The 26,180-nt window shown below is 44.0% G+C and overlaps 1 protein-coding gene across 2 annotated transcripts in view; it reads right to left on the bottom strand.

The window, feature by feature from the left end:
* Window positions 1-26,180, bottom strand: part of NBAS (NBAS subunit of NRZ tethering complex) — a 230,899-nt gene that overhangs the window by 32,137 nt on the left and 172,582 nt on the right. For both annotated transcript variants that reach the window (XM_060233719.1, XM_060233728.1), the window contains exons 45-48: window positions 19,348-19,569; window positions 18,415-18,617; window positions 9,860-9,949; window positions 2,966-3,161 (exon numbers count right to left, since the gene is read on the bottom strand). In XM_060233719.1, the coding sequence (XP_060089702.1) occupies window positions 2,966-3,161; window positions 9,860-9,949; window positions 18,415-18,617; window positions 19,348-19,569 (711 nt within the window). The remainder of the gene's footprint in view (window positions 1-2,965; window positions 3,162-9,859; window positions 9,950-18,414; window positions 18,618-19,347; window positions 19,570-26,180) is intronic.

Here is a 26,180-nt window from a genome sequence, read left to right as displayed (position 1 = left end):
GAGCTGAAATTTACCGTCCACTCTCAGCATGCCTGGGGAGGTGGCTCCAAGGTACACTTGAAAGGCACACACAGAATCTTGATGAAGCTAATGAAGACTGGGTGTGAGCAGTGCCTGAACTGGAGGTCCTCTGGAAACCCTGAGCATGATTTTCATGATGGAAGAAAAGCAAGACATAAATGCAATAACTATAAAGAGACAGTGAGGTACAGTGGCTAGCCTAGAAAACCAGGACAATGGGGAAAACCAAGGGTCAAATCCCCATTCAGTCATGAAACCTTAACTCAGGTTTAGTGAAAGCATAACATAGAAGAGGGAAGAACACTGCCTAGGAGAGCCAGTTTGGTGTAGTGGTTAAGTGCGTGGACTTTTATCTGGGAGAATCGCATTTGATTCCCCACTCCTCCACTTGCACCTGCTGGAATGGCCTTGGGTCAGCCATAGCTCTGGCAACTGTTGTCCTTGAAAGGGCAGCTCAGCCCCATCCACCTCACAGGGTGTCTGTTGTGGGGGGAGAAGATATAGGAGACTGTAAGCTGTTCTGAGTCTCTGATTCAGAGAGAAGGGGGGGGGTATAAATCTGCAATTCTTCTACTTCTACGGCAGCATGAAAAATTTAATAATAATAATGAAAGCATGTGTGAACTGCACAGATCAATAACCTTTAACTCCCTGAAAAAAAGCACTATGTGAACAAAGCCAACACTGTAAAAGTACAGTTTATGATCGCTTCAGCAACCTGTTGTAGTCTTCAGCAACATATATTAGTCTAGACCCTTGCAACCTGTGTTTTACCAGGACAAAAGCAAGCCAACCATATATAGGTGCTGAATCTATGAAAACTTTCCTGGAAGTAATCCCCCCTGAATAAAGTGGGTCTTACTTCTAAGTAGACCTGTATATTACTGCCCTAAAGGGATTTGACAACTCTCTTGACTTCTGTTGTAAACCTTGCCAAGATGAATTACTCTTTGCTGGACTTAAACTTTCCACAATTTATAGTAATGTCAATGACTGCCATATAACAAACTGAAGATGCAAAGTACTTTCTCTGATTTGTACCTTCTCTGATTCAAACAAAACTGAACTGCATTGCAAATTGTATGTTATATTGGTTTAGAGCAAGGATCTCATCATAGTGTCTATGGGCACTGTGGCATCCACCTACTTCCTTTTCTGGTGCCCACAAAATGTTTTTAGAAAGTGGGTGAGGCCAGATGGGGCTCCTTCCCAGCATGACTTCTGATTGGTCAGTGCAGATCTGATTGGCTGTGCACATAAAAAAAATGTTTGGGTAGCAATTACCGCCATAGTTTTATTCTTCCTCTCATTCTTCTTTGCCAGAGTATCTTTTTAAATTGCTGCTCTTGACACCTGTACTTTGGCTTCCTTTTTGTGTGGCTCTGCCTCTTATGGTGACCATGTTGTGGTTGGCTCCACCTCCCATGACAACTATTTTGTGGTTGTGCCTACCACTTTGTATCTGAATTCCAAAAGTGCACACAGACCAAAACACTTGGGGACCCCTGGGTTAGAGTGTCAGATTAGGGTCTGGCAGACCCAGATCTGAATCTCCACTGTCTCGTGGAAGCTCACTGGGAGACCTTTGGTAGGCTACATGCGTTCAGCCCAACCTACCTCGCACTCCATCTTTCACACACTATGACCTATGGTCCCTGCAATCTTTCTTCCCATTGCTCTGATACTGTTTCCTGCAGGGTTGCCACTAAAATTTTATTTTTCATTTCCCAGACTTTCCCTGACCAACATTTGTCAATTTCCCTGACCACCATTCAAATATAACCACAAGTTAAAAAAATGAATAGGTCATGTTGCATTAATGCAAGGTTTAATAAAATGTTCCACTCTACAACTACACAAGTGTCCACTTCAAAAATATTTGTCAGACCTGGTTCCTGCTGCGGTGCCTCCCACTGTCTCTCCCAAAGCCCCTCTCCCAACTACCTGGTTCTTTGGCTCCTGCTACTCTCCCCCCCCCCCCCATTTTCCCATGTTTCCATCATAACTCTCCGTCTCAGAACCCCTAGCTTCCTCTTTCCATTCTCTTTCCCTCTCTCATGTAGCCTTCCTTCTTTCACGTTCTTCAGAGCCATGCACACACCCAAGCAACTCTTTCATGGACTAGCCATGAAAAAAGATCTAACAGGGCACCATAATTATCAAAGATTTCAGTAAAAGTTGAATTAGGGTTTATCAAGTAGATATCGGAAGTATTTTGACTTGCCAAATGTTTAATTGCCAACTGTCCCTTAAATTTCCTTTTTGTCTATTCCTTTGTATTTAATACAAGTCAACTCTTTTAAAACAATGGTCACATTATTTTAAGGGAAAATACCAAAAATACCACACTGATTTGCAGTCTGTGTATACAAGAGGTCCTAAAGAGTGGGTGGGTGTATGTTTCAAAGAGCCACATAAACGTGCTCCCTCAGGGTAATCAAAAAAGCAGCTATAAACTTCAGCAGCTGTTTGAGTTGCTCAGTACAAGAAGAAGAGACTGGATTTATACCTTATCTTTCATTCAGAGTCTCAGAGCAGCTTATGCTCTCCTTTGCTTCCTCTCCCCACAACAGCCACCCAGGTGGGGCTGAGAGAACTCTCAGAGAACTGCTCTTAAGAACATTTCTGAGAGAGCTGTGACTGACCCAAGGTCACTGAGCAGCTGCATGTGGAGGAGTGGGGAGGCAAACCCGGTTCTCACAGATTAGAGCCCACACTTTTAACCACTGCACCAAACTGGTTCTCTGAAGTTATCTATGATTGGCTCAAAGTCCAACTGAGAGGATCAAAAAGTCAACTGTGGAACAGAAGGCTGTAAAATTTGAGGCATCCCTAATTTTAATGTAAGTTGTTCACTCCTGAAAAATAATCCAGTTATGATTTAAATAAATTGTTCAGGTTTTTTATTCTAAAATAATAGATACTGCAACATAATATTGCCTACCTGAGTCTGGGGCCAACAGGCTTTGAGTACAGCTTGAGTTCTGAAGAGCACAAGCAGCTTGCTGTCTTCATCTCTAAGGTGAAAGGCTTGCTCCAAAATCTGTAGCACCTGAATCCGAGGCTTCACTGGCAAGGCATCATCCCCACAGAAAGGTCTAAGCCAGTCTAAGAGATCATCAGAAGAAACTAGATTCTCCCTGTAATCAAATTGTCCAAGTTAAGTTAGTTAAAGATTAGGTTTTATTCCATTCTGAAACAGTTATCTCAACAGAACATCCAAGCGTTCAACTACAAATAAGAACCTAGTATATGTTGTATTACATCATACACTCACAAAAATAACATTTTATTTGTAACTGGCATGCTAACTGTGGTTTGTACTAACTATGATCTGTCATGATGTCTGAATGTAGACATTTCAGTTCAGTAACACCACCCCTCTCAGCATCCTCTAAGCACTGAACAATAGAGAAATTGGCTGTTCCAGTTGTATCCACAGTCCCTCACCCCTGGACAATGTCCATAGTCTCAAAAGACACTGGAGAAATAACTGAGTAAAAAGGAGAGGCAAATGCAGTTCTGTCACTTTTACTCAGGTTCTGTGCTAATGAGCTTTATAAATTCTGGTGGAAAGACTATTACATTGCATTCCTAGTGACAGAACTACACAGGAAGCCATTAACTCCTGGCAAAGGAGGCAAGCACAAAAATGCATGGGATTTACTAACAAACTTTGGTCTGTATTGTATGTCTGATAAACAAACCACAGTTTGTACCCAGGAACAGACCATTACTTTAATTTGCAAGGTAAGCTGCTGGTAAGCCTTGCTGCATCCAGCAGCAAGCTGAGTCAAGTGGTCACTGCAGAGGTGAAAGTGCTGCAGGATCCATTCCATTTGGACATGATGACAACAGGTGTTGGCTTGCCTGAGAATCTGTGTCCATTGTCATAGATATTGCAACTGTTGTTTGAGAGGACTGTGGCCCTCTCAGGATTGCAAAGGCAACTTGCAGCAACTTGAATCAACATCTCAATTTGCCTTGTTTGTGCAACAGCACAGGTTAAACCAGACATGTTTTTGTAACATCTGAATTCAGCTTGCATTCTACTTCGGACGTACTTACGTCAAGACAAAGAGAAAAGACTAGCTATAATTGTTTGTTACACAATTGTGCTAAAAAAACTGAATATTTTTTTAAAAATATGTCTGAAATGGAAGAAGTACTCAAAGTTAATTTCAGTATTTAAGAAGTTTACTTGCAGATGTTTTCACAGGTTAATCCAGAATAATGTCAGGATTTATCTGGGAATTTATCAGTTAGCTCTACTAAGTACGATTTTTAATGTTGCAACATCTCCACAATAAAGGGTATCTCCTGAGAATTCAGCAAATTAATGTCTAATCAAATGATATATAATAACTGATATGCTGTTTGCCTCTACAAATCCTACCCATAAAGTAGTAAAATGTATTTAATAAAATAAATGTATATAATAATGAGGCCAGGATGTAAATGATTATGCAAAGATTGTGTGCGAAGATTGTTTAGGAAAACTGAACTGATTGTATAGGAAAAAATGAGCAAACTGCCAAAACAATTTGGAAATCACTGTCAGAACCCTGCCTAATTTAACATATGTTCTCAACCTGCGCAAAATACTTATTTATTCAAATATTTATATCCCACTTTTACTGTTACTCAAGGCAGTTTACAGATCATACTAAAAAGCATAATAAAAGGTAAAGGTAGTCCCCTGTGCAAGCACCAGTCGTTTCCGACTCTGGGGTGATGACAGACTTTTTACGGGGTGGTTTGCCATTGCCTTCCCCAGTTACCTACACTTTCCCCCTAGCAAGCTGGGTACTCATTTTACCGACCCTGGAAGGATGGAAGGCTGAATCAACCTGGAGCTGGCTACCTGAACCCAGCTTCTGCTGGGATTGAACTCAGGTTGTGAGCAGGGAGCTCAGACTGTAGTACTGCAGTTTTACCACTCTGCACCACGGGGCTGTTAAGAAGCATAATAGGGGTGTGCAAAAAAAAAAAAAATCCAACTCCATGATACCCTATGGGGACCATTATAGTCAATGGGCCCCCATAGGCTATAATGGAGAATTGATCTGGGGGTATCTGGGACTTGGCGGGGCGGGGGCTGTCTTAGAGGTAGAGGCACCAATCTTGCAGCATAGCTGCTGGTGCCTCTCAAACAAACAAACCCCCCCCCCAAGCCCACGTTTCAAAAAAGGTTAGATCAGGGGTTCCAACTATATGAGCCCCAGAAGGAGGTGCCCCCATCCTCCATTGTTTTCTATGGAGGGAAAATTCTAGTGAGACGGAAGCTAGAAATTCTGAGAAGCCAATTAAAATTTTGTGCACCAGCACCCTCTAGCACATTTTAGAAAAAAAAAAAACCTTCCAGGAACAGACAAGTTAGCAAGTTTTTTCAGAAGATCACTTAAAAGCCATGAATGCTCTACAATCAAACACGCACAGATCTGATCTGAATACTTTGATCAGCAACTAAAGACACTAATATCCAGTTTCAATTTCTTCTTATAAGGTTATTTAAAAAAAATTCTGTTAGCAGTTAAAACATCAATAGATCAAGAAAAAAAGAAACACAGCCATAAAGAGATAAGAACATCAATGACAGGATATGTCCGCTCTTACCAACTGATGGCTCAAGGTAAAAGTAGGATAAGAAGCATTTTCAACATTTCTCCTGTTTTACCACTACCATATATTTATAAAAGGTTATCTTCTTCAGTGTTTGCTTCTCATGCTTTGGCTGAAATTCCTCTGTGCTTAGCAGACAGGTCTGACTACTTTGTTATTGGAATGATACTAGGCAGCCTGATCTCATTAGATCTTGGAAGCTAAGCAGGCCCAATCCTTGTTAATATTTGGATGGGAGGCCACCAAGGAATACCAGTTGCTATGCAGAAGCAGACAATGGCAAATCACCTCAGAATGGCAAAAACCCTGCTGGATCACCATAAGTCAGGTACAACTTGAAGGCACTTTCTACCACTAGGCTATTAATACAATTGCTCTCTCCAATGTAGTCTGCTAGTCAGATGAAATCTAAAAGAAAATGTCTGTCCCTCTGCAGCTAATTTCCACTGAATGTATCTATTTGCAGAAGAACAAGCAGACCACTAGTTGTTTTGTTTGGTGTTCCCTCATGAAGCCCTCCCCCTATTTGTGTGTTTGTATGTGTTTGCATTTTTATGTATTTATGTTCTTGTTGTTAAAAAACTGATCTCCTTCCTCAAAATCAAGATGATTGGTGGTGTTACTCTCAAAATAGGTTTCCAAAAACTGAGGCTACATGAACAGAGCAGGAGTCAAGTTCCACCTTTAAGACCAACCAATTTTTATTTAGAATGTAAGCTTTCCTGTGCTCTTAAGCACACTTCATCAGATGAAGAATCCAGCACAGTGAGCAAAGCCATACATAGCTGAGCAGAGCCATACATAGCTGGTAGGCAGTGGCCCAGAATGCAACATGGTACAGATTTAAGAACCAATGACAGTGAAGTAAAATTACCTGGTAGGCAGTGGTTTAGAATGTAAAATAGTACAATGACAGAATAGTAAAATTAACAAATTGAGCAAATCTTTGATCTGAGTAGCATTAGCATGCGAAAGCAACAAAACAGTAGTATGTCAAAATGAAGCTACATGTTAAATTGAGAGAGTAAATCCACCCCACCCCCCAAAAAAAACCCACCCTTCTACTACTTCACCTTGGTCTACATAGACTTTGATCACATGAAAGCACTGCTGGTGTTGAGTTAATGGGGAAGAGACATATACAGGGCAATACAAAGTCTCTGAAGAGAGAATGCCTGCTGAGAAAATAAAAGCATACAGGGGAAGCAAAGTAGATGATCTGCTGCTCGCCTAGAAGGAACTGCTAGTCTCTACAACTTAATAGGTAGTTAGGAATGCATTGTTTCAGGCTGCAATAGGGGCTGTCCAAGTTCTTTAATTTAGTTGGGGTTGAACGCAAGACAGTTCTAGAATTAAAGAAATCTCATTAGAATAATCCCAGTGTTATTTTGTGGATTTGTAGTACTTGTGAGAAGAACCTTGTAAAACAGGGTTGCACTTACCTATAACTGTTGTTCACCAAGTGGTCTTCTGTGCAGGCACACATGGGGGCATGCTTATGCAGGCCTGCTGTAGAGATCTTTTTCTTCAAAGCTCTCTAGAAGATCTGGAGTGCTTTGCCCCCTCCCCTAACAGTGTACACAGGGTTTTTTCCCCCCTTTCTTGAGGTGGAATGCACAGAAACACAGTTCTGGCTGGCTTGGTGTCAGGGTGTGCGTCTTAATATGCAAATAAGTTCCTGCTGGGCTTTTCCCACAAACAAGCCCTGTGTGAAACAATGGTGACATCAGGAGCTGTGGCCTAATATGCAAATGACCTTCTGTTGGGCTTTTTCTACAAAAAAAGCCCTGAGTATGTAATAACAATAGGGAGAGCAGTATACGGTGAGCCATAACAACAAAAAGGGCTGAATGAATGTTTCCCAGAAAAGAGTAGAGAGGAGAAAAACCTGTAAGTAGCAGAAGACAGTGAAGACATCTGATCTCCACAGCAGCCAAGAAAGGACTGTGAGAAGGAGTGCTCACCCACCCCATCAAATGCTGGCTGGGTAGGAAGAAGCCAGCTCATGAGGGGAGGGGGGCAGAGTACTCTGAATTTTCTAGAAAGCTTTAAAGAAAATAATCTCCATGGCAGGCCTGCACAAGAATGGTCCCATGTGGCACTGCACAGAAACCATGAAGATGAGCTTGAGGCAAACGGGGGAAAAAGTCTTTTTGTCCTTTACTACTTCCAAATAATAAAATATAAATGTGCAATAAATTCCAATATTTGCTGATAATATTTCACATTAGAACAGAGGGGTTTTTTTCAAAATAAAAGAAGCTCTCAGTAGAATGTGATTTATATTATAACTAATGTTGCTATACTGATCCTAAACAAGTCGGATGGAAACATAATCTCAGTCAGAAAACACCAATTCAATCTGTCTGGAAATGCTGAACTAATACAACATGGCAGCTTTAAGTTATCATTTTGTGAAGACTTCAGAATTTATTTACTGCATATTTCATATCTCAGAGAACTGGTGCTAAATTAGAAATGGTGCTTCTGAGTGAAGAGATTCAAAATATAAACCAAAAGTTTAAAAATAATACTGTTCAAAACCCAACTTCAAAGGTTAAGTAAATTCCAAGGCAGCATTTTAGCAATATTCCAAGGCAGTTTATATTTAGTTGCTGCAAGAACCAAAGCATATGGAGGTTCATGAAATACAGACCTCTAATCTAGTCTTTGGTATTTCAGGGTAGATCTTACAATTTTCATTTCACTCATAAATATTAGGAATCAGCAGACCAAATTACAGAATTATCACATAAATGGTGTACTATAGGTTTCCACATTGTCTAAATGCACAATACTACCTAACTTGATTTTTGGCCAAGATACATGACACTTTTGGTTTAGCTCAATCACCAGACATTTCTGGATACATATGTCTATTGGTGAAGCCAACTAAAAGGCATCAGTTTTGAAGTGAGTGTGGTGCTTTATAGCCCTTGAAGAAATTCATAGCATGAACAGAGATCTTGTTTAGTATAATATGGGCAAGGGTGCATACACAAGTCATAATGATAAACCCTTGTCAACTGATCAGATAATGGGTACTATGCAAATAGCAGAAGAAAGCATGAGCAACAACCCGATAAAATACATTGTATGAAAGACTAGCAGTTGTAACCATGCTTCAGATTACAGAAGTGGAGGCCCATGGAGGTGAAGGAAGAATCCCCCCCCCCTTTTTTTGTAGACTTTCGTTTTTCTAATTGAAAAAAAAAACAGGAAAATTTGAACGTCTCTGGAAGAAAAAATCCCCTATAAACATTTTTCTTTGGAATCAAATACTTTTAAAGCTAAAGTTTTACTCACTCAAACTTTATAGCATGAAATTTGTATGCAAAGCAACATATGTCAGTATATTCAGAAGCCAAGCAGTTTCTATGCACATGCTGGGAAAGTGAAAGTAACAGAACTGCCAGGTAGATCATTCTAAGTGACAGAAGGTGGCTGGTTGCCAGATTGCATCAGCCTGGGCAATGTCAGCATGACTCAGCAGCAAGCTGATTGGTCACCTGGGTGGATAGTATGTATAAATGTACAAAGACACTTTACTGTGTGTGGGATATGTATGGTGGAGGTGCAGCGGAGCATTCTGTCGGATTGGAGAGTGGAGGTGTAAATAAATTGTATATAGTGGTTTTAACACTGCTGTGTGCAAGCCTTCATTCTTTGCGCCAATAAAGACCACCCTCACTAAGCACAGGCGCGTCAACAACATATAGAATAAGATAATTATAATTCCAATGGATATTACATACTGTGTATACAATAATTTCTTTAAAAATATGAATAATTTTGGCAAACATATATTAGATGATAAAGATTTTAGCATTTTCAATTTCACATTTTAATTTGATATCCATATATGCTGATATTCCTAGCTATTGTGATTGTACACATAATTCACTTTCTTTTTCTCACTACAAACATCTCCTTTGTATTTTGCACCTTTGTACTTTTAAATTCAATAACTCTGCCAATTAGTACAATTTTACATGCAAACCAAGGTATAAACTTGATATTGTTAAAGCAGCATATCTGCATCCGAGGCCCCTGGGGATGAGGTTGGACACAGCAAAATAAGTTAAGGGTTGATATGAAAATAATTATTGCACAAATTTCAGTTTTTCATGATTTTTTTTTTATATCATGTTTCTCCCTCCCCTGCCTGGTCCCGACATTTCTAGAAATGATGCACTGAACACCCAAAGGCTCTTACCCATTTTCAGAACTTGTGTGGACAGCAGAAACAATGCCTTCTAATATCTGGAAAGGATCTTTTTTGGCAGAGAGTTCGCCACAATCACCACTGTCAATGCGACAACAAAGAAAAACAAAAACAAGTTCATAGAACTCACTCAAGAATCCACATTTCAGAATACATCTATGCTTTATGAAACAGCTAATCATTGCAAACTACACATGCTTGACTTGTATCTTTTATCATTTTTTTCACTATAAGGCAAAAAAGTAACTAGAAAGCAAAATTTCAAGACCTAGGCTAATTCCCCACCAGCCTTGTTCCGGTCTCATGCTCCTCTTTCCCGTGGGGCTTCCTTCTGATTTCACACAAGCTGCCCTGCGGATGCAACTCACTCCGCCACTTTTGAACGGTAAGCAGAAACAGTTTTTAGAGGATCATGGTTGCCACACAAAAGAGGCAGAGCAAGTTGCGGCCCTGCGGCAGCTTGTGTCAAATCAGAAGGAAGCCCCATGGAGAAGAGGAGCGTGAGACTGGGACAAGGCTTGTGTGGAATCCGTCCTTCTCTCCCACATTATATCAAAAGAAAAACAGACATGGATAATTTGCAAACTGACCTTCACTGTATTTGAAGTAGAAACGGTTTCATTTATCAGCATTAAGAATCCAACACTTATGCTTATTTGGTGCACCAAACACAAAAGTTAAACTATATCTAACATTAACTCATCTACAAACTTTAGGGGAGGGACGGTGGCTCAGAGGTAGAGCATCTGCTTGGGAAGCAGAAGGTCCCAGGTTCAATCCCTGGGATCGCCAAAAAAGGGTCAAGGCAAATAGATGTGAAAAATCTCAGCTTGAGACCCTGGAGAGCCGCTGCCAGTCTGAGAAGACAATACTGACTTTGATGGACCGAGGGTCTGATTCAGTATAAGGCAGCTTCATATGTTCATATGTTCAACTTTTGCAAGGTGCTTGAGTGAAGTGAAAAATACCTTTGTCCAAATAGGTTATGATTCTTTGAAAGAAATGGATTGCACATCAGCTGTCTTCTCACTCCCTCACATGCCCATGAGTGGAGACAGCATAATATTTTAAAAACAATGTTGTACTATCCAGGTGGGGAGCCGTGTTGGTCTAAATCAACAGAACAAAGTTGGAGCCCAGTAGCACCTTTAAGACCAACAACATTTCATTGAGAGTGTTAGCTGTTGTGTGCATACACACTTCGTCATACAGTGAAATGGGGTACAGTTAGCAGTGCTATATATAGCTGGCAGGTAGTGGTTAAGCATGTCAAATAGTACGAAGTTAGAATACAATGGCAAAATAGTGAAATTAACAAATTAAAAGAATAGCAAGTTTGGTTTGTATAACCATCAGTTGTGTGGGAAAACAGCAAAGGCAATAAACATGTCAGAATTGGAGAATGAGGGTGAGAGTCCAGGTCATAGGGCAGTAAATGCAGAATCTATTAATTGCTCTATTTCTCCTCAAGCATGGTTTAAACTGAGAACACCTTTTTCTCAGAGGTGTTTCTATCCACCTAATTGGCTTTTTAACATGTAGCATAGCACTATAAAAAGAATGCATTAGAATACAGTGGAAGAGGGTTTAGCATATGTAATGAAATCAATTACATATGCTAAACCCAACTTCCAAGTTTGTACTATTTTGCATGCTTAACCACCACCCACCAGTGATATGTATCACTGCTAACTGTACTCCATTTCATTGTGTGACTAAGTGTGCATGAACATGAAAACTTACATTCTCAATAAAACTTTATTAGTCTTGGTCATCTAGAAATCCTAGAATTGAAAAGTGAGCAGTGTAGGTTATGTAGTGTATCAATAGGACGCCATTACGATATGGCGCAATGACGGTAGACCTGACATGCGCGGCCTTGTGCAGAGGCGACTGGGCTGTCCCCAGGCGACACCGCACAGAGCGCGAAACACCCCGCCAATCACCAGCTGTGGCGGGAAGTTTAACTGGCCAGGATTGGGCTGGCCAGCCAGAAGGTTGTTGTATATAAGCGGGACCCGGCCCGCGGGTTCGCTCTCTTGTAATGTGCCTCCATTAAAGCATGTTGCCCTACCAACGTCTCCTGTCTCAGTACGTTACAGTGTGACGAAGGTGGGATTCTAGCCACGTCGGCTACATCGGAGACAGGGCAACCCACGGGTCACGACCGCCGCCACAGCCACCATGGCTACCCAAAGCGGAACCACCGGTCACATCGAGCCGTTCAACCCCGCGAATCCCGAGGGCTGGGAGTCCTACGCGGAACCGGTTGAATGCTACTTGAGGGCCAACCGAGTCACAGAGGACAGCATGAAGAGGGACGTTCTCCTGAGCGTCTGCGGGGCGGCCACGTTTGAGATCATCAAGGGTCTCTCGGCCCCCGCAAGACTCACCGAGAAGTCCTTCGAGGAGATCGTCAGGCTCCTCACTGGCCACTTCCTGCCCCAACCATCTTGGGTGGCCCGCCGGTTCCTTTTCCACCGGCGGGACCAAGCCGCAGGAGAATCGGCCGCCGACTATCTGGCAGCCCTACGCCAGATAGCGGGAAACTGCAACTTTCCTCGGCTGGAAGAGACCCTGGCCGATCGGTTCACGTGGGGCCTCCGCGACGAGAGGCTCCAACAGAGGCTCTTTGCGAAGGAAGAGCTCACCCTTCAGAGCGCCTTCAGCGAAGCCGTGCCGTTCGAGAGAACCTCGAGGACCTTCCCCAAGGTGAGGACCGATGCGGTCCACCACGAGGAGCTGGACCCCGACCGTCAGGACGAAGGAGAAGCGTTCCAGCTGCGCCACCCAGCAGGGGCAACCAACCGTGCGCCACAACGGCCCCGAGTGGCCGAACGACCCCCAGCGACGGAGAGACCGCTGGCCACCAAGTGCGCCAGTTGCGGCGACCCCCACGACAGAAGGGACTGCCCATACCGGACCTGGGACTGCCGGAGCTGCGGAAAGACCGGCCACATTGCAAGGGCTTGCCGAGCCAAGCCCAACCACCAGAGGCCGACCACGCACCACGAGTCGACGGAGTTCCACTCCACGGCCTCCACAACCCTATAGGTACTGAATGTGCCCCTCACTACCCCTGACAAGATCAAAATGGCGGTCCTCATCGAAGGGAACCCCTGCCAAATGGAGGTGGACTCAGGGTCCTCCATTTCCATTATAGCAGAAAAGACCCTGAGGGAACTGTGCCCCCGCCAGCGGCTTCAACTAAGGCCGGCGGACTTCATACTGCGGGACTTTCAGAAGAACCCGGTGCAAGTCGTGGGGTGGGCCCGGGTGCAAGTGGAGAGGGGGTCCTTCTGTGGCCCGCTGGACATCCTGGTGGTGAAGCGCCAGCTTACCACCCTGCTAGGACTGGCGTGGTTCAAACCCTTGGGGATCCGCTTGGAGGGGGTGGGGCAAACCCTAACACCCAGGGGGTTCGGGGAAGTATGCCAAGAGTTCCCCGACATGTTTGATGGTTCCCTGGGAAGCTACAAAGGGCCGGCCATCTCCCTACCTCTCGACCCGACGGTCAGGCCGATCCGGCTCAAGGCTAGGCGGGTCCCGTTCGCCTTGAAACCAAAAATAGAGGCCGAACTAGACCGCCTCACTGCCCAAGGGGTCTTGGAACCGGTGGACTACGCCACATGGGAGACCCCCATCGTAACCCCGATCAAGCCAAATGGGGAGGTGCGGATTTGTGCCGACTATAAGTGCACAATAAATAAGGCTCTGCAAGACAACCCCTACCCTGTACCGGTGGTGAGCCACTTCCTGACAGCCCTAGCGGGGTCTAAGATCTTCGGGAAGCTGGATCTGGCACAGGCCTACCAACAGCTCCCGGTAGATGCTAAAACGGCGGAGGCCCAAACAATTGTAACACACAGGGGGGCCTTCCGAGTGCAGAGGCTACAGTTTGGGGTTAGCGTTGCTCCGGGGATTTTCCAAAGTATAATGGACGCTCTCCTTAAAGGGATCCCCGGAGTCCAACCGTTCTTCGATGATGTTTTAATCACCGCCCCGGACCCCGAAGAATTCGGCAACTTCCTAAGAGAAGTGCTCCGCCGGTTCCAGGCAGCGGGGTCAAGAGGGGAAAATGCTTGCTGGGGGTACCACGGGTGGAGTTCCTGGGATTCGCCGTAGACGCAGCGGGAATCCACCCAACGGAGGAAAAGACCCGAGCCATCGTGCAAGCCCCGGCCCCCACCTGCAAAGCGGAGCTACAAAGCTTCTTGGGGGTGCTCAATTTTTACCATTCGTTCCTCCCCCACAAGGCAGCCCTGGCAGAACCCCTACACCGCCTGCTGGACAAACAAGCCCCTTGGGTTTGGGGCAAACGACAAGCCGCCGCGTTTCAGGTGGTCAAGGACATCCTGGTGTCCAATGCGGTGCTCCACCATTTTGACGAGGGCCTCCCGGTCATCCTGGCTTGCGATGCGTCGCCTTATGGGGTGGGCGCAGTCCTGGGGCACCAACTCCCAGACGGGAGGGAAGTACCGGTGGCATACTACTCCCGTACACTCACACCGGCCAAGTGTAATTACGCGCAGATAGATAAGGAGGCCCTGGCGATCGTGGCAGGGGTCCACAAGTTTCATGACTATCTGTATGGACGGAGGTTCACAATAGCCACTGACCACAAGCCGCTCTTAGGTCTGCTGGCCCCAGACCGCCAAACCCCCCAAATACTTTCACAGCGCGTGTTGAGGTGGAATCAATTCCTCAACTTTTACATGTACACACTGGTCCACCGGGCCGGCAAGGCTATGGGCCACGTGGACGCGCTCAGCCGTTTGCCACTACCCGACACTGAACCCGACCCGGCCCCAGCACACCTGGTCATGTTGGTCGAATCCCTCCTGGAGCAGCCCCTCCACGCCGCGGAGGTTGCAAAGGCTACCGGGAAGAACAAAACACTGGCAAGGGTTCTCGACTGGGTGGTGAGGGGGTGGCCGGAAGGAAACATGGGGGAAGAGTTCAGGCCCTACAAAAGTCGGAGGGAGGAGCTAGCAGCCCACAAAGGGTGCATCTTATGGGGTAGCAGGGTGGTGGTTCCCCCCCCCCGCTACAGAAGTGAGTTCTAGAGTCGCTTCACGAGACCCACCCCGGCATAGTCCAGATGAAGGCTTTAGCCAGGAGCTACGTCTGGTGGCCGGGGATGGATGAGGAGATCGAGAACTGGGTTCAGAGGTGCAGCGTGTGTCAGGAGTTGCGCCCCGAGCCACCCAGTGTCCCGGTAACATGATGGGAAACCACTAGGAAGCCTCGGTCCAGGCTCCACCTAGACTTCGCGGGACCATTCCAGGGACAGATCTTCCTGATCATGGTGGACGCCTACACCAAATGGCTGGAGGTCATTCCAGTAGCGTCCACGTCCGCAGCCGCCGCAATCCGGGCACTGCGCAGGGCCCTTAGTACCCACGGCATCCCAGACACTATAGTCTCGGACAACGGGGCGGCCTTCACCTCGGGGGATTTTCAGGCATTCCTGCAGAGGTACCTGATCAAACACATAAGGTCAGCCCCCTTCCACCCTGCCACCATCGGACAGGCAGAGTGCATGGTCTGAACAACCAAGGAAGCCCTGGGTCGAATAGTGCAGGGCGACTGGGACCACAGACTAGCCGCCTTCTTGTTTGACAACAGGGTAACCCCAAACCCGGTCACAGGAGTCAGCCCGGCAGAGCTCCTCATGGGGCGCAAACTCATTACGAGGCTCGACAGGTTACACCCTGACCGAGCCTCTGACATCTGAGGGTCCCCTGAGATCAGGGACGCAGCCAGGGGTTTCTTCGCGGGGGACCCCGTGTTCGCCCGAAACTACGCTCGGGGATCCGAGTGGCTAGCGGGTCGGGTGCGCCATGTAATAGGGTCCCGCCATTACGAGGTAGCCACAGAGGGGGGCCAGACCCTTCGGCGGCACATTGACCAACTGTGCCGCCGCACCTTACCGGAAGTGCCAACAGACGTGGAGGAGGCACTTCCCGGTGAAGAGCCAGCGAGAGGTCTGCCGGAGGCCACCATGCTGGCACCGAACCCGCACACTCGCGAACACTCAGGACCGGCAGAGCCCGAGCGACCCCCAGAGACTGACCTCCAGCCCACAGCAGCACCGCTTTCCGGAGAGACCCCCGCCGCCGAAGCGGCGCCTACACCACAAGCCGCCCCTAGGCGATCCACCTGGGAGCGTCGGCCGCCCGCCTACCTAAGGGACTATGTACAGCGACTAGGGGGGGAGGGGTGTAGTGTATCAATAGGACACCATTACGATATGGCGCAATGACGGTAGACCTGACACGCGCGGCCTTGTGCAGAGGCGACTGGGCTGTCCCCAGGCGACTCCGCACAGAGTGCGAAACACCCCGCCAATCACCAGCTGTGGCGGGAAGTTTAACTGGCCAGGATTGGGCTGGCCAGCCAGAAGGTTGTTCCGGGGATTGTATATAAGCGGGACCCGGCCCGCGGGTTCGCTCTCTTGTAACGTGCCTCCATTAAAGCATGTTGCCCTACCAAAGTCTCCTGTCTCAGTACGTTACAGGTTAATGAAACTGAAAAGGACTCACTGAAATTTTGGATAATTTTAGGGTTGGTCAATTAAACTGAAAAGAACTCTGTAAATTTTAACCACAGTAAAGCATGAATGTAATGAAAACCCTTAATAAGTTGTCACAAGGAATGTTTACACATGAAAAGAATACTTTCAACTTCATAGTTGATGTTTTGAAGGGATGAACAGTTAGTATTAGGTAGTATTATATATTAATTAAGGACCCTAACAGAATTAAGAATGGAAATAAGACAATCAGTGTCTTGCCCCGTGTTTAACACCTTCAGATAAATTCCAGCCCAGTATAGCTGTGGGTCTGGATGTTCCACTTCAAAATGGATATCATCAAACTAAAAAGGGGTAGAGAACAAAAGGATAATCAAGATGGCCAACAAGTTCGAGAAATTTCCCTATGAGGCCACCAAACGTGTTTGTGCAGTTTCACTTAGGAAAATAGATTAAGGCAGAACATAACAGTGATTAAGTGTAGACAAGTTAAGGTAACTTTTTCTCACTCTTACGTCACATTAGAACTTGGAGACAACCAATAATAGAATCAGGGCAGGCAAACAGGAAATGCCTTCCTAATATGCATGATTAAATTAAGGAATTCACTACCACCAAGATGAGATGATGGCCACTAGCTCAGATGACTTTGAAAAGGAATTACAGAAATTCACAGATGGCTAATAGCTGTTGAGAGGCCCAGATTTAACCTCCAGGCTGCTTTCCAGTTGCTGCAGGAAAACAAGTGGGAAGAAATGTCATGGTTTGCTTTGCTGTTTTAAACTTGAGTGGGCACTATTATGATCTTTAGCCTGAATAATAATAATACCCTTTGTGTGGGGTTTACATTCTGTGGATAATCTCCATTGACTGATGACATTTCCTTCAGTAGGATGGGACTCTCCCTCCACCTATCCACTGCTGCCCAAAATGCCCCCTCCCCCCGGTGCTGCTCTTGTAGAAAAGGGGAGTTTCAGGATGAGGGGGAAATAAACATCTGGAGGGGATCCATTTTAGTACCTATTGTTCTCTGTAATTTTAGATTTTATATTTTTTAAATTTTTTACTGTTGATTGTTTTTATGATGTAATCCACCCTGAGCCTGTTCTATGGGAAGGGCGGGCTAAAAATCAAATCAAATAAATTGAAAAAATAAACAGTACCATCCCCGCTCCCCACCCCCGTAAGTGGATTTTTTCACTGGATATAACTCAATGAGCAGAATTTTCCTACTGGATATAACTCAAGTATCTCTGGATATAACTCAAGATATTATGCTTAATATCTGCCATCTCTATGGGATAACATCTTATTTTTATTTATTTATTTATTTATTTGAGATTTATATCCCGCCCTTCCCACGAATGGCTCAGGGCGAGACGGCCAGGCTGGACAATATGCGATGGTATGGAAAATTTTCTGAGTGCTGTTGAGTTAGTTGTTTGTAAAATGTTTTTATTGTATTTTATTGTTTTACCATGTTGTACTCCGCCCAGAGCCCTATGGAGGATGGGTGGAATAGAAATATACTAAAATAAACAAATAAATAAAGTACTGTGTGTGCACTGGCAACTTCTGAAAAGGCCCTGCTTAGTCTGCAGTAAGGAGGTGGGGTTCAGGTAAGATTCTTTCTGAGAGTCACCCACTCAACTGTGCAACCTATTTCCCAGAGAGGGCCTGTCTAAACTGTTCTCTACTATGTTTCTGCAAGTCAGGCTGTTTAGGAAGGTTTCTCCTGAACAGTTTACATCTGAATTTATATCTGATCGGTTTTCAGTATTTTATTTGTGCGTGTTTTGCTTTTACCGTTTCAGTTGTGTTTTTTCTGTCCTCAGAACTTTCAGTAAGCTAAAAGAAGTAGCTTACAATTCTAAATCTACATAAATGATAGGTTACATTTTTAAGGATTGCGACACAATGCAGTGTTTACTAGATGGACATAATTTTAAAAAGCATACATTTAAATTTAACAAGAATTAATTTTTTTAGCTTAACACATAACATAACTCACCTCAAACCTTCTACAACTTTAGTTACAGCTTTTTGTACTATATCTTTAGAAGAAAGCCCCAGATCTCCAACAGCAACTTCCAGTAACTTCTGTATCATATTCAGAGGCTGGCCATCTATACACATAGTTATGGCTTGCTCACTGATCTTCTCCTTTTCTGACCGGGATAGATCATATAAACGTCCATATTCCTGCAGTATAGTCTGTATGAAGAAGTATTTTAAATGCATATAGTATAACTCACTCCCCCGCACACGATATTTGTGGTAAATATGTTAATACCGATGAAAGGTCAAATTTCCTTGCTAACTGAAAAACACACATGGAATTATGGTTCCTGAAGACATTCAAACACACAAAGCTCTATCTTTATGGGAGAATCTATTATTTTGTCAGTGTACAAAGCAACTTTAGGGATTCATCTCAGAGGACTAGTAAGCCATAATGTCTTTTTAGGAATATTCATGAATGCATATTTACTGATACTTAAAAATATAAATAGAGGATTGTTTAATAAGTTGTCTTTATTATAAGAAATCCAGAAAGGGCACTGGTTTTGCATTCACGACTTTCCCATGCCCTGCAGCTCCCTGCATCCCGCTAAAGTCTGCTCTTGAGAATCAGGAAGACATGGGATGAAATTCATGGGGCTGAAGCTGAAGAGGGAGTATTTGCAGAAATTGCTGTGTCCCACCTTCTGCAAGTACAAGTACCAACAGTCTGCATGAAGGCATCTTCATATTCATTAAACATTAATAAGACAAACAGAATGACAAAGAACATTAAAATATCCACATTCAATCTTTTTTTTTTATAAAAAGAGAAAAGATATTGGATTTATATCCCACCCTGTACCCTATAAGATGCATTTGTCACAACTACAGAATCATACATCCAAATCTCTCTTTGCTTAGGCTAACGTTTCTGGTTTACCTGGTCACTGTTTTTCAAGAAAGAGATAAAACTGTGGCTGAGTGTTTCCAGATGTGCAAATGACTGTTGCAGATGAGAGAGAGCATCTTCATTAGTGAGATGCCTGTTAGCTACGCCTTCTGCATCGTCCCCCTCTGAGGCCTTTTTCCGAGCTTTCTCAGCAATATGTTTCACTGCCTTGATAGCCTTCTTAGTCATCTCTACCCGAGCATCAACTGACAGCTGGAAAAAGATAATGTACACTTTGTCATCAATTGCCATTGTCATTTAAAACACAAGGGGTGCTTGGATGCTCCAACCAAAAGCACAAAACTGGATTAACTAAGCAATGGATAAACCATGATTAAGAGATAGTCTTTGCTTGTAGTTTCTTTGAATCATAATCCCACAGTAAATTCATCTTTCGTGCCTACAGTTTCTTCACTGATTCCATTACCAAACTTTAAAGGTTCTTTTTTTCTTTAAGCGAATCAAAACAAAACCCAGAACACCCACCCATCTCTCTAATGCACATCACTCTGTAGCGATTTTGAAGCATAACTCTGTACTCTTCAAATTGTTTGACAAATTCTTTTGAAGTTACAAGCTGGAAGAAACTCCAGATTTGTCTTATTGGAAGGGTATTTTGATTCATAGATCCAAGCGGGCAGCTGTGTTGGTCTGAAGCAGTTGAACAAAGCAGGAGTCAAGGTGCACCTTTAAGACCAACCAATTTTTATTTAGAACGTAAGCTTTCGTGTGCTCTTAAGAACACTTCATCAGACGAGGAATCCAGCACAGTGAGCAAAGCCATACATAGCTGAGCAGAACCATACATAGCTGGTAGGCAGTGGCCCAGAATGCAACATGGTACAGATTTAAGAACCAATGACAGTAAAGTAAAATTATCTGGTAGGCAGTGGTTTAGAATGTGAAATGGTACAATGACAGAATAGTAAAATTAACAAATCGAGCAAACCTTTGATCTGAGTAGCATGAGCACATGAAAGCAATGAAACAATAGTATGTCAAAATGTGAGATTGTCTGTCAATGACAATGGGAGATGGGTTTAATATATGTAATGGGATAAGCAACCAAAGTCCCTGTTTGAGTTGGCTTCTCTTATGTTCTTATGAGTGTGTCAATACATTGGATTATGAAATACATTGGATAGTGATGTTCTTGTCCATCTAACTGGACAACTGCAAAGGAACTTCAAGAACAGAATGGAGGGAGAAATTGCTGAATTACAATTATTATGAAACTTGGAAGAAACACCTCCCCAGGACTGAACAGGGATATTGGTTTTTTATCTCATTACAGGCGCTAAACCTACTCTCAGTGAGTACAGCTATACATCCACAGTATTCCAATGTGTTTCTCTTTTAGAATTGTGTATCAGTATAATTATTTGTATTGATATACTCAAAATAGGGATATTGGCTGTATATCTCATTACATATGCTTTACCAATATTCACTATATTTTATTGTATTCCTTTTTCCTATAGCAAACTAGAATTATGTTTACATGTTAAAAAGTAAATTAGGTGGACAAGAACATCACTATCCAATGTATTTCTCTTTTAGTTGTATTGACACACTCAAACAGGGACTTTGGTTGCTTATCCCATTACATATATCAAACCCATCTCCCATTGTCATTGACAGACAATCTCACATTCTGACATAATGGTCGTTTTCCCACTGAGCTTATCTCGGAGCGACGTCCCTCTTCATCATGCAGCGTCTGCGCGGATTTCCCACCAACTGCTCTGAGGCTGCTCCGAGGAACCAGGAAGTTCCCAACCTTTTGCGTCACAGATGTAAACTGGTTTTTAGCGGTTTACATCTGCGATGCAAAAGCCGCGGCACTTCCTGGTTCCTCGGAGCAGCCGCGGCACTTCCTGGTTCCTCGGAGCAGCCGCGGAGCAGTTGGTAGGAAATCTGCGCAGACTCTGCGCGGTGAAGAGGGCGTCGCTCCAAGGTAAGCTCAGTGGGAAAACGGCCTCTGTTTTGTTGCTTTTGCATGCTCATGCTACTCAGATCAAAGGTTTGCTCAGTTTGTTAATTTTACTATTCTGTAATTGTACCATTTTACATTCTAAACCGCTGCCTACCAGATAATTTTACTTTACTGTCATTGGTTCTTAAATCTGTACCATGTTGCATTCTGGGCCACTGTCTACCAGCTATGTATGGCTCTGCTCAGCTATGTATGGCTTTGCTCACCGTGCTGGATTCCACGTCTGATGAAGTGTGCTTAAAAGCAGATGAAAGATTATGTTCTAAATAAAAATTGGTTGGTCTTAAAGGTGCAACTTGACTCCTATTTTGATTCATGTTAACCTACTGCTCAAAAAGGGGTGACAAACAAACAGAGAGGCAACAGGAGGTCTTCACATTTACATTCCACTCCCCCCCACAACAACAAATCCATCACAAAAGACACAGTGGTTTCCAACCAAGCACACACTGAGACTTTCATTATCTTCTCCAAATGGATGCTGCAGATTCTTCCAACTCACTGTTTCTCACCAAAATAATGGATAGCATTGCACCACAAGCTGATGGATCCATATACTAGAGAAATTTGACTGTACTGAGAGGATAGAAGTTTCAAGGGAAAAAGTGAACCAGTGAAAAATAGAAAAACTTTTTTCAGCTCTGCACTTGAATCCCAAATCATTTCGAACAGTGAAGAACAAGCTACTCCAAGTATGCCTTCCTGTGGGGTGCATGCTACTCACTGACATATTTTCAGCTTGCCTGAAGGAACACAAATGGATTTTTCATTTATTAAACTTATCTTCTATTAAAAGTTTACTTTCCTGAATTACAAATTTACATGAGGAGTTCTAGTTTGTACATCTTCTTGTGCAGTTTTCATCTTTTATATAGCACTTTCAGGATATAAAGTACTGTACAGTTTTTTACATTTTATGCAACTGAGGAAACAATACCACTGAGGGGCTGTAGCTCAAAAGCAGAGGATCTCTGTTTTATATAGAAGGTCCCTCGGTTCCATTCCTGGCATCTCCAGTTGAAAGGATCAGGTAATAGGTAATGAGTAAGATTTCTACCTAAGATCCTGGAGATACACTGCTTGTCTGATATGGGCCATTGGAGTGATTCAGTATAAGGTATATTTATGTGTGTTAACCTGGGCTAGTCCAAAACCTGAGGAACACAACTTGTAAAAACAAAGGCTTTGTAAAATGGAAGGGGTCATTTACAATTAAAATACAATACATTTTTTCATGCTTTGACATAACAACAGTCAGTCTAAACAATGCCACTGAAGTCTAGCCTAAATAGAAAAATCCTAAACAGTTTTCAAACATGTTCCCTAAATTTGGAGCAACCCCAATTATTGTCAGAGGCTAGCTTATCTGAACATATATTACCCATTTTGTAACAGCTACACTGGCTGCCAGTTTGCTTCTGAGTTCAATTCAGGAAAGGAAGGAAAGGTCTCCTGTGTAAGTACCAGTCGTTTCCGACTCTGGGTGATGTTGCTCTCACAATGTTTTCATGGGACTTTTTTACGGGGTGGTTTGCCGTTGCCTTCCCCAGTCATCTACACTTCTCCCCCAGCAAGCTGGGTACACATTTTACCGATCTCGGAAGGATGGAAGGCTGAGTCAACCTCGAGCTAGCTACCTGAAAACCCAGCTGCTTCTGCCAGGGATCGAGAATTCAATTCAAGGTGTCAGTTGTTACTATTAAAGCCCTTTCATTGCCTCAGACATACATATCTAAACGACTGTCTCTTCCTACATGTTCTCATCTGCCAGATGGGCTCTTCAGGCTGCTACCTGAAGCCTGTTTCCTCACTTAGGGTGGCCTGCTTGGCATCAACTAGAGTCCTGACCTTTTCCATCATGGCTTCCACTCTTTGAAACAGGCTCCCTGAGGAAAGCAGGATCTTTGGGAGGCACAGCAAGACCTGCCTGCTCTTGACAGGCTGTGATCAGCAGGCAACTTGTGAGTGGGATGGGTGGGGCTTTTGTTCTGTTTGGTTTTAATGACAGGCTATAAAGGTTGTTATAAAATAAAACAAATCAGGAACATGACTCTAGCCATGCAGTATCGCAGGGGTGGCCAACGGTAGCTCTCCAGATGTTTTTTGCCTACAACTCCCATCAGCCCAGCCAGCATGACCAATGGCTGGGGCTAATGGGAGTTGTAGGCAAAAACATCTGGAGAGCTACCATTGGCCACCCCTGCAGTATCGGACTGAATGTCCATCTTCTTTTCCCACAGTAACCAGATAAAACGATTCCAATAACCTTAAAAAAAGATTCATTATTGTGTTCCAGATGTTGATTAGTAGCATGTTGTCTTGGAACATGGAGTTGCCATCACACTTGCAATACAAAAAAAAAGTCTGATATTATTTCTATGACAGATCATTCACATGCATACATCAGCACTTGATCTGTGGATCAGCCCTTTAGTTAATCCTCCAGTTTGTGATGTAGCCTTTGCATTTTAAATTGTTTTTTTTTTAAAAGAAAACACCTCATCCCCAAAGCTTAGAAATCTAGTTTTTTTCAAATACTTAATGTGGTAAAAAAATCTTTCACTCCTGGGCTGCACTATTACACTTTAAGCAAAAGTAGACATTTTCTTACATATTTTGCAAAATAACTTTATTAGCATATCAATTACTCTGCTAGTAGAACAGTTCCCAGACTGTACCCTTCTCTGTATATTAAAAATGCCCTAAATCTGGGTAAAGCAATGCAGATGGCAGCATTATGCACACAATTAGATTGTTTTGTTGGATGCTGAAGAATAGCAAAAAGTACTTGGCATCCTCAGAAGTCAGTCTTGCAGGCACAGAGCAGAACATTTAAAAGAAGAATAAGTAGGACAAGACAATGCTACTTTAATTGTACATTCAACTCTGCATAGCACTCTAGCAGTGTTAAAATGCCTCATCATTTCTGAAATGTGCAAAGAGCAATCTTTTGTACTCAAAAATGTTTTGCAATGAGGATATCTGCTCCAGCTACTTTAAAGCAATGGTTTCAAAGTGATAACTTCAGCCTCACATTAAAGGGGAAGAAGGTAACTGAATGGATTTATTGAATGATATTTTGCTTCCATTTTTTTTAATCAGATACAAATTACCAACTGTCTATACAAAAGAAAACACGTGCAACAGGGATACAAATAGGGTTGACAACCTTCCGGTGGTGGCTGGAGGTCCCCTGGAATTATATCTGGAGAGCCAGTTTGGTGTAGTGGTTAAGTGTGCGGACTCTTATCTGGGAGAACTGGGTTTGATTCCCCACTCCTCCACTTGCACCTGCTAGCATGGCCTTGGGTCAGCCATAGCTCTGGCAGAGGTTGTCCTTGAAAGGGCAGCTGCTGTGAGAGCCCTCTCCAGCCCCACCCACCTCACAGGGTGTCTGTTGTGGGGGAGGAAGGTAAAGGAGATTGTGAGCCGCTCTGAGACTCTTCGGAGTGGAGGGCGGGATATAAATCCAATATCTTCTTCTTCTTCTGCTCTCCAAGTTACAGAGATCAGTTCCCCTGGAGAAAATGGCAGTTTTGGAGGGTGGAGTCTATGGCTTTCAAGTCTGGCTCGCCCACTAGGCAAATCGGGCTCCCCCCACTCCCAGCACCCCAGACAAATGACTAATTTCCCTCCCCCACTTGTCTGCTGGCTCTCCTCGGTGGTGGGGGGGGGCAGGCTCAGAGGAGCGACGCCAGTCTCCCCCTTACCTGCTTCGACAGGCAGTATAGTGTTCTCTTAAAAGAGTGCACGATGAGAGGCTTTGCTCCCCCCTCCCTTTCAGAACCTTGTCATGTGCTCTCTTAAGAGAATGCTGTACTACCTGTCGAAGCGGGGAGGAGAAGGCTGGCTTCACTCCTCGTAAGCGTGCCAGGGAGGGCCAGAGCACGTCAAAGTGTGGAGGAGAAGGCTCTACTGTCTGTCGAAGTGGGGAGGAGAAGGCTGGCATCATTCCTCTGAGTGTGCCTGAGGGGCGGGGGGCCGGAGTGTGGTGCTGCAAATAAGAGGAAGGAGGGGAGGGGTGTGGTGCCATGGTGCTGCAGAGGCACCGCACACCCTAGGGCCGGCCCTAATGGCATTATACACTGCTGAGACCCCTTACCCTTCTCAAACCCCACCCTCCACTCCCAAAATCTCCAGGTATTTTCCAACCTAGAGCTGGCAGCCCTACATACAAGTAACTGAATGTGTTCACAGTATCAAACTCTGCTAGCCAGTAATCCTAGACAAACTTGGTAAATGGAAGTCAAACTACAGATTTCAAAATTACTGCAGGGTATTCTATTAAGCTTTTGTGATATTTTAAATAACACACAGCACACTTATTTCAAAACAGAGTATATTGACGCAGCAGATATAGAGGTCCAAATAATAATAATCCCATTGTTACAATACTGGAAACTAAGAACTGGAATGATGCTTAGAAGCAACACCCCCACCCCCCATGTTTTAGGTAGAAATGTCTACTTTCCAGGAAATAGTCATACAAAACCGAAAATACATTAATTGTAAAAATATCTTCTTTCAAAAAAAAAAAATCCCATATGGTAGTTGTTATATATGGAAGACCAAGAATAAGAATCTTATTACATTTAGACAGGTGCAGAATTTAATAATGAGTTTCATGGCTTTTTTTTGTAGCAGAAACTCCTTTGCATATTAGGCCACACAACCCTGATGTAGCCAATCCTCCTGGAGCTTACAGTAGGCCCGGTACTAAGAGCCCTGTAAGCTCTTGGAGGATTGGCTACATCAGAGCCTAATATGCAAAGGAGTTCCTGCTACAAAAAAAGCCCTGATGAGATTCTTTCTCTACATATGGTCACAG

This window comes from Heteronotia binoei, chromosome 1 (assembly GCF_032191835.1).
Source record: "Heteronotia binoei isolate CCM8104 ecotype False Entrance Well chromosome 1, APGP_CSIRO_Hbin_v1, whole genome shotgun sequence".
Taxonomy (NCBI): Eukaryota; Metazoa; Chordata; class Lepidosauria; order Squamata; family Gekkonidae; genus Heteronotia; species Heteronotia binoei.
The sequence above is the reverse complement of the archived record's forward strand: the minus strand, read 5'-3'. Positions and strand labels throughout refer to the sequence as shown.